This window comes from Triticum dicoccoides, chromosome 2A (assembly GCF_002162155.2).
Source record: "Triticum dicoccoides isolate Atlit2015 ecotype Zavitan chromosome 2A, WEW_v2.0, whole genome shotgun sequence".
Taxonomy (NCBI): Eukaryota; Viridiplantae; Streptophyta; class Magnoliopsida; order Poales; family Poaceae; genus Triticum; species Triticum dicoccoides.
The window spans coordinates 640154116-640163453 of NC_041382.1; the positions used below are offsets into that span (position 1 = coordinate 640154116).

Genomic DNA, 9338 nt, shown 5'->3' on the forward strand with positions numbered 1-9338 from the left:
TCTGGATGTCTTCTGGTCCAAGAAAAATCATCGCGATTTGGACTCCGTTTGGTATTCCTTTTCTGCGAAACTCTAAAACAAGGAAAAAATAGGAACTGACATTGGGCTCTAGGTTAGTAGGTTAGTCCCAAAAATCATATAAAATAGCATATTAATGCATATAAAAGATCCAAAAGAGACAATATAATAGTATGAAACAATCAAAAATTATAGATACGTTGGAGATGTATCATATACAATGGGTGGGTTTACATATGAATGGGTACATAACAATCTAAATGATAAGCCTAGTCTCAAAGAGGGCATGCAACTTTATGAGTATATTCCAGATGAACCCACCCATTGTACATATTATGCACTTTCTTTTTAAAAATGACACAGTAGGGGCTTTCCGTGTAGTTTTTCGTCACAAAGAATCTATGCATCACAATTCTATTTAATTCTTCAATTGTAGAAATGGAATTTATATTTCAAAAGAAATATGGCATGTCATATGAGTTTTGTTTTAGTACAATGAAATGTTTTTTAACCAATTTCTTCCATTTCACTTAAAAGGCCGAGTGCATTCAAGTAAATAATTGACTAAATGGCACATGGCCATGTCACTAGAGAAAGAATTTTATTATGCTGTGCGCACACTTCAGTTTCCTGATCCTACTACCAGTATGTGGGGTGAAGAAAAATAATTTTAACAGTACAAGTGGCTTCTTCTATAAACTACTCCCTCCGTTCCGAATTACTTGTCTTAGATTTGTCTAGATACGGAGGTACCTAGCACTAAAATGAGTTTAGATACGTCCGTATCTAGACAAATTCAAGACAAGTAATTCGGAACGGATGGAGTAGTCTAGTGGTACTTACATTGATGAGCTCATAATTTCAAACACCGAGCTTAAGAAAAGTCATATTGGCAAGGTAAAAAAATAGGTCCACTCAAAAAAAAGGTGGACCACGTAGAATCTCTACAATGAATGAAAACCAAAAACATGTGAACATATGATCGAATCGCCACACGAAGTTCCCGCAAAAAATAAATAAGAATAGCCACACAAAGTATACACTGTAACAACATTTATACTCGCAGGTAAAAAGGGGGGCGACACCACGGTAAAAACAGTTTTCGGCCCTCTGATGAGTCTGATCCAAGTTACTTGAAATGTATGTAATTCATGTATACCCGTATACAAACCTGTATACCGCCGAAAGAAGAAGAAGAAGAAGAAGAAAACAGACATCAGGGACTCTTACATCGATGTACAATTCTTGGCCTTAACACGAGGATGGACACCTATGTTACGCAGGGACTTGCTTGCTCTACCGGCCACCCCCTCTGCCTCCTTGGCCGGTTTAGGGGACAGAAGAGAGGCTCTTATTACACAGAACGAATCAATAAATTAATGGAATGGCACGAGAGGAATTACAAGGTGAAAAGGAACGGTCGTCGTCGGTGATCGATGGTGTGATGTGATGGCGATGATCGACTCGAGGAGGTGACGCATGGAACGGTGACTCGGTGATGGTGATGGTGGTGATGCTTCGAGGTTATTGTCTGTCTGGAACTGGAAGTATGCTGATGATCCATGGTGCTGAGCGCGCCTACTGAACCATGGCGAGAAAGGAGCTCGCGGGGGTCGATGTCGGCGCCGCTGTCGCCGCGGTGGTTGGTGATGGAGGCGCATTGTTGGTGCCGACGGGGTTTGGCCTCTGGAACTGTATCCTGTACTGCATTTTGCCGTCGTCCTCGCCGTCCTCGCCGTCGTCAGTGTAGTCATCGCCCATGTCGTCGCTGTCGGTCTCGTCCGTCGTGAACTCCCGGTGCGGCTGCTCGTTCAGCTCCCTCACAGCGTCTTCTGGCTTTACGGCAAGCGCATATCCGGTTAGTTTCCACCCCGAAAAACATCCATCGTGATCGACCGATCGAGCTCAAACACGCTAAGCTGCAAGGTAAAAATGGTGTGCGAGATTACCTTTTTTACGCCCAGGTCGAACGTGGCCGTCGGCGGCGTTGTCTGCCCGTTGCTTGTCGGTACCTGCGCGGCTCCGACTCCTCCGTTGTTCCTCTTGTCGGTGTCGTTGATCTTCTTCCCCTCGATCTCGATCTCGTGCCGGTTCAGGTTCTGATGCTCCGCGACGGCAGGGACAGGCACGACGGCGTTGTTGGCCGCGGCGCCGCTGCTGCCGCCGCCGTTGTGCTTCTTGCGGTAGATGGCCTCGAGCTGGTGGAAGTACGGGCATGTCTTGGAGTCCTCCGGCCGCCTCTTGTTGCTCTCCTTCACCTTCTTGAAGTACTTGTTGATGTTCTCCCACTTCTCCTTGCACCGTTTGGAGTTGCGGCTGTAACCCAGCCGCCGCATCCCGGCGGAGATCTCCTCCCAGAGCGGGCCCTTTGGTCCGTTCTCCTGGTAGCGATTGTCCATGTCCATGCGCAGCTGGATAAGCGCGTGCACCTCCGTCTTGGGCCACCGTGACGACGACGGCCCCCCTACGCTCTCCCCTCCTCCCAGACCAGCGGCCTCGACGACGTGCTGCTCCGTGGCGACGGGAACCAGCGCGAGTGATAAGCCGGCAGAAGTCGGGGCCGGTGCGCTGCGGGGCGTCCCGGCCTCTTCGCGCGTCGTTTCCTTGTGCTGTGGTGGTTGCGACGGCGGTTGTTGTTGGAGGGGCGCAGCTGGGATGGGCTGAGGCTGAGGCTGCGGCTGCGGCTGTGGCTGCTGTGTGGCCTGTGACGGTGGCGGTGGCGGCAGGTGCTGTCGAGGTTTCTTTGGCGGCGGCGGGGTCTGGACCTGCATCGGCGTTGGCATGGGGATGACGACGGGTGGGACATGCACGGCCTGCCCACCGATGCGCTGGAGGAAGGCGATGATGGAGGCATCGCGGGAAGCTGCCGCGGCGCGCTCTTGGGCGAGCTGCTCCTGCTCACGGTTAAGCCGGGCCACCTCCTGCCGGCGCCAGGCCTCCTCCCGCGCCGTGCGCTCGGCCTCCCTCTTCTCCATGGTCTCCAGGAACCGCTGCTGCATCTCCTCCTGCCTCTGTACGACCTGCTTCATCAGGCCCTCGAAGAAAGCCATCATCTTTTTGCTACCCCCGCCGCCACGCTTTCGCTTGCCGAGGCCGTCCGGGCTGCCGCCGGTCTCGGCCGTCATGTCGTCGTCCTCGGAGTCGTCGTCGTCATCCGACTCGGAGTCGGACATGCACGGGAAGCTCAGACCTTGCAGGCTGACAGGCGGCGGCTGGGGAGGCTCCACGGCCGGCGCAGGCGCCGCCGAAGATATAGGGGCCGGCTGCATCGGCCCCGGCGGCGGCGGCATTGCGCTCATCGGCTGCGGCGCGGAGAAGGCGTGCATCTGCGGCGGGGGGGCGGCACTGACGACGAGAGGCAACTGCTCCTGGTGCTGCTGGTGGTGCTGCGCGGCGGCGGTGGCGGCGTGCAGTGCCTCGAGCTCCTGGAAGAAGCGGTAGCTCTTGCCGTCCTGCCGGCCGGCGCGGCCCTCCTTGGTGCGCTTGTAGTACTTGTGCACGTTCTCGAACTTCTCCTTGCACTTCTTGGCGCTCCTCTTGTAGCCCAGCTCCGCAAGCTTCCTGAGACCAAAACCAAGACAGAAACGGAAGGTTAATTACTCGCGTTGCGTGGTACTACAACCAATCAACCAATCAATCAAAGGACTGGAAGCAAGAGAAGCAGAGCGGATTAAATGAGCAGCGGTGCGTTTACAGGAGGAGGAGGAGGAAGAAGAAGAAGAAGAAGCTTCGCGTGTGTGTCTTCTCTTTTTCCTCCTCTCCGGGCCGACGAAAGAGACAAGGAGAGGGAAGGGCGAGGAAGGAAGCATATAGGCAGAATGGGAATTAGTTAAGCGCAGGCCATCTCGTCTTTTGAGGGGTGAGAGAGGGGAATTGAAGCCGATGGCAGTAGAAAAATGGGGATGGAAATAAACAAAGATGCATGAGTGAGGCCGCATTGGGATGGAGAGAAAGGCTGCCTTCCTTCTTTTCCCAAAAACTGAAAGCGAAAAACAGTGGCAGACTGCGCCTGCAGCCTGCCTGCCTGCGCCTGCACTCACACCGTGGTACGAACGATCCCCAGGAGCCCGCCCCAGATTCTTACCGCCACCCTACGCCTACCACTCCTCCTCCTACTCCACGGCCTCGCTGAAACCGAGGCGCATTTCATTAGATCGGCCAGGAAAGGCAAGGAAAACTAGAAATTCGAGGAGATAACAACAAGGGCGCATAATTTGCCATCATTTCATGTGGAACCATACCATCCCATTCCAACCAGCGCTAAATTCCACTAAACCGTTAGCCGCTTGCGCTTGCGCAGGGGGAAATCATGGCCGAGACAAGATGCCGCTGCGGTGAATTGCGAAATGCGTGTGGAAATTACCGTGCGATTTTACTTTGTCGACCTCTTTCTTACCTGGAGACCTCCTCCCAGAGGGGGCCCTTGAGGGTGGCGTCGCGGAAGGTGGTGTCCATCTCCGACCGGATCCTGATGAGGGCCAGCGTCTCCTCCCGCGGCCACCGGTTGCCGCCCGACCCCAGCCCGCCGCCGCTGTGCCCGCCGGAGTCGCCCAGCATGTCGTCGTCGGGGAAGCCGCTGGCGCCGGCGCCCGACGCGCCGGCCAATTCGTCGTAGCTCGGCTGCGGGTTCTGCTGCTGCTGGTGCTGGGTCGGCGGTGGCCGGACGCTCAGCGGCACAGGGGCCGGAGCCTGCTGCGCGGAGAACGGCCCCATGTCCGCCGGCTGCGGCGGCGCCCCGTACTGAGACGCGTCACCCTGGTGCTGGTGCTGCTGCATGGATGATGCCGCCACGGCACCACCGCCTCTACTCCGCAAATTGTCCGGCGGGGCACCAAGCTAGCAAAGGAAGGCAAAATCTGTATGTGCAACAGGTGGTTGGCTGTAGAATTGTGTGGAGCAATCGAGAGGGGGCAGGACTAGTGAATTGTAGGGAATTAATTGTGGTTTCCGGGCTGTGCTCCTAGCTCATCTCCTTCCTCTCTCTCGCACACACACCGAGTGACGGAGTGAGTATGGTGCGGGCGGAGAGGGAGAGAGGGAGAGGGAGGGAGTAGAATTGGAGGGAGAGGATGAAATAGGAAAAGGAGCCTTGGTACAAGTAGGGAAGGGAAGGGAAGGTCCGGGGAGGCGAGAGGAGGAGGACGCTGGCTGGGGAGGGGATGGGGGCGAGAGGATGGTGAAAAAGAGTGGGGGGAGCGTGGACAACTGGAAAGGGCCCAAGAGTGTAAGAAAGAGAGGGAGGAGAGAGGAAGCTGGCCAGGCAAAGGAGAAGAAAAAAGAGAGGGAAAGTAAGGGGGTGCCCCTACAAAAGGGAGGGCTGCTGGTGCCTCTACTGATTGATCTCTCTCTCTCTCTACCCTACGACTCTTCCTCCCTCCCTCCCTCCCTCCACCGATCGATCTCCCACCAAGAACCAAGGTATACGAGATGTATGTATGTATGTATGTTTGCACACTTTGTATGCGCCGACGACGCCGTTTGTTACGGGGGCGATGGCGTTTTATAGCGGCTGGTCCAGGCAGGGCCTGGGCCTGGTGAGGCGATAGATAGATATGGCGGGATTAATGAGCCGGGCATGCGGACAAAAGAGGGAGGGTGCGGACTGCGCAGGCAGGCGGTGAAACGGAAACGCCTGCACGGTGAGGCCTCACCGGACACGTGTGCGGCCCCCGGGCCGACGTGGCGCGGCCATGCCGGGACAAGTGCGCCGCGCTGACATCGCCCTCGTCCTCGTCGGAGCGCGGCGCGTAGCCACACATGACACACAACCTCTCACGCCGCGCGCGTGCATGCATGCATGCACCCATGCATGGGCGGCCGGCAGCCCCCCGCGGCGCCGTGCCACATACGCGATCAAAATGTCTCTCCCCCCTACGCGAAATACGGTGGAGATAGAGCTTTTCTTTTTAGATAGATAGATAGAAAACGGTGGGGACAGAGTGACTGGATAGGTATATCTCCTAGCCCGCTTTCTATCTTGGAGCTACACCGATATATCTTTGTACCAGTAGTAGTAGAAAAGATTTGCCTTTGCGTACGTGCATGCCGGCCGCGTGCCCGCGTGCATGCATGGGCATCCTCTCGCCGCGTACGTGTTGCCGCGCTGCATGCATGGCGCGCCGTGTCGTGCTCGGGTCGAGCGAGCCCCTTGTATCTACCCGCCGCGGGTCGTACCGAGCCCAGACGCGCGCCTCGTCACTGTGTCGGCAGGTTCAATGCGCGCGCGCGCGTGGTGAAAAACGTACTGCATGCGGCGCAGGTTGGCGCCGCTGCTCCACAATTAATAACCGAGCTGCTCGTCGTCTAGTTCCAGATAGATAGACAGATATCGCGCATTAGTTCAGCGGATTTCAGCATTAGTCGGGCAAGATATGCGCATTTGTTTAGCGCGTTCGGTCGCTAATCTGGTATGATATGAGTATCCTTTTTCCCGATCTATACTCGGCTCGGCTAGATCTACGTATGCATGTGCATGAGAAGCATGCCCGCGTGGTTGGTCTGCTTAGGCAATTAATCGCCGCACCCGCGTCGTGAATGAACCTTTGCGTATCGATCGATCCATAATTCCTCGTGCTGCACCTGTTGCTGTAATTTCGACGACAGAGAATTAATAGTGGCTTATATACATAAAAAATAAACAGAGTAAAATAAGAGAGTGCGAGCCCTGGACGCTAACGGCTCAAAACGGGGTGGTACAACGGTGCTGGGCCCCGGGCGAAACGGACGGTTCTGAATTTCTGATGAGGCGTGGACGCCGCCGCTGTACAACAGCATGGTTGGTGGTGGGCCGGGTACCCTGTAGGCCCACAGCAGCAGTAAAAACTGCCTTTTTACTTCCACCTCTGTTGCTAAAAAAGTTACTACCTCCGTCTCGATGAATAAGTCATTCGCGTAGTTTTAGGTCGACGATTTAACTATCTAAATATGTATTATATGTGATAAAAAATATATATTTAAAAACTACACCCGTGTACAAATCTAGTGATATACCTTTCTTGACATATAACACATATTTAATTTCTCAAATCGATGACCTAGAACTACGCAAATGACTTATTCACCTAGACGGAGGTAGTATCCTGTATCTCATCAAAAGATTTTAAAAAACTGTTTCTCAATATGCATTCAGAGAAACTATAAATGTAACAAATTAAAGACCCTCCGTGTATACCCGTACCACCCCATGCATAATTAGACGTGTACAGTGCTGTACAACTGCACATGTGTCCGGTGTACTAATATTACGGTAAAACACCACTTGCTGAGGCCCACCGCAGCCTGTGTTTTTAGATTCCATTGGAAGCGCCCCGTCACAGGGCTCACATGTCAACCAGTAATCATGTTTGCAACCCTGGCACGTATCAAATTAGTTGCATTTTTGTATCAGTATGTCAAATAGGACGATCTGTGTGTGTGTGTGTGTATACTACGAGGATAAGCCAGCCGATCAATCAATAATTACAAGGAGTGTGGCCGAAGCAACAAAGAATATGCAGGACATGTCTTGGTTGAAAATTTCACACCCAACCACCCGGCCGCCACTACTAATTAATTGTTTGTGACTACCGCAAGAAAATTATACTATGCCCGTGGCCATGATTAATCGAAGCATCAGGCTAACTTTTTATTTACTGCGATGAAAAACCTAGCTATTTGGACCACGAACAGATGGATAGAGCCCAGTTCTGGCGTGTGACACCGAAGTAGTTAGTAATATTATTAGGCCCAATCAATCAGTGTCTTAATTGAGCAGCCGTGTACATGTACCTTTCAACCATCTGCTAATAGTGCTCGATTTTTTCCACTCAAAAAAAAAACAGTGCTCGATTTTTCCCTGACTTGTTTTTTTTTTACTAAAACCGGGAAATATACCCATCCCAGATAATAAGTATATATCACTAAGAAAAAGATGGGCCCCGTGAAACTGAATGGCTTGTGAGCTTGGAGTACAAGCATGTGCTAATACTAAAATATTCCCCGATTTATTTACGTTTACTAAACCGGGGTATTTGTGTATTTAGACATGTATCCGAATGGAAAAGACGGGCCCGGCGAAACAGAATGGCTTGTGAGCTTGGAAGAGAGCAATAATACAATCTTTTTATAGCTAACCAACAAAATAATGTTTGGTGCGTGCTGCGATGCGTCTGGGCCTCGGCCTTGCTGTGCCATGCATTTGCCTAACAGTCATGCATGTCGCATTTGTTGCCATTCCACCGTTGCGCCATCTCTCCGCTGAATTATTGCGTGCACGGAAAAAAGAGCACGTACGCCAAAATCACCTCCTCCTTCAGTTTTCCCCTGAACTTTTTCTGGTACCCGCCAAGTTACCTGACGAGCCGTGCGGCGAAATGTTGGAAGCCAGCGTGCGCATAGACGGCAGAGTTGAAATTCTTTCCCAGAAGAGACGATGAAGAATTGAAGAGGGCGTCGTTAAAAAGTTAGCCATGCATGCATGGCGTGGCGTGGCTGAAATTTGGAACGGGCACGGTGCTGGCTTTTGGAGAAGAGAAAGAGGCCGCGGTAGGCGACAACAGTGCACCGCAACAGCGGTGCGGGGAGGTCCACCCTACGGGACGGGGCGTAACAGGGAGGCTACAACGGAACGTGGCGGGCGTTTATCGCGGATCCTACCCCACACCTCCGTCCAAAATTCCTACCGTGCCAGCCTGGTAATACGTACCACCTCGGCACACCACCCATGCACCATGCTCCTGGTCACGCGCGGAGAAAAATGAGAACGTTTGTGCAATTTTTCAAAGGGCAGTACCTGGTCGACGCGCAGCCGCCCGATGCCAGCCATTACAGCCGTTCGATCTGGCTTCCCCGTTTCGTCCACCTCGCCCCGCACGGGATTGACTCTGTCCTGGCTCCGCCTCCGCCTCCCCGTGAGCCCTCCCACCTCTGCCTCCGCCTCCCCGTGAGCCCTCCCACCTCTGCCTCCGCCTCCGCCTACCTCGCCCCTGCCTGCTTGCAGCTCCGATGGACACTCATGTCGTCGATGCCGCCGTGCCGGGCGCAGCCCTGCCATGACGGTTCCGGCTCTGCTTTGGCTGGTTGTAGCAAAAATGATTGCTAGTTCCAGCCAAATCAAATATGGTTCTAGAAAAAAAATTGTAGCAAAAATCATGACAGTGAGGGCAACAGCTTCTTGATTTGTAGCAAAATAGAAAAGGGATTTCAGCAAAAAAACATGATGTAGCAAAAGAAGTGATGGCGGTGACGGCACCACCAACCTTCAATTGCAGCAAAATAAAAAGAAGGTTCCAGCAAAACATGAAGTGGTTCCAGCAAAAAAATAATGCAGCAAGCAAATTCCC

The 9338-nt window shown here is 53.0% G+C and overlaps 1 protein-coding gene across 2 annotated transcripts; it reads right to left on the reverse strand.

Annotated features, from left to right (window-relative positions):
- Window positions 1-1107: 1107 nt before the first annotated feature.
- Window positions 1108-5408, reverse strand: LOC119355919 (trihelix transcription factor GTL1-like). 2 transcript variants are annotated; one of them, XM_037622803.1, is made up of 3 exons: window positions 4415-5393; window positions 1968-3579; window positions 1108-1854 (listed from the first exon to the last, which is right to left on the reverse strand). In XM_037622803.1, exons 1-3 carry the CDS (start codon window positions 4792-4794, stop codon window positions 1597-1599), a joined length of 2250 nt encoding a protein of 749 aa, XP_037478700.1. In that variant the 5' UTR covers window positions 4795-5393; the 3' UTR covers window positions 1108-1596. The 2 variants fall into 2 exon arrangements, with proteins under 2 accessions (XP_037478700.1, XP_037478701.1); XM_037622804.1 differs by having other exon boundaries at window positions 1702-1850; window positions 4415-5408.
- Window positions 5409-9338: the final 3930 nt, after the last annotated feature.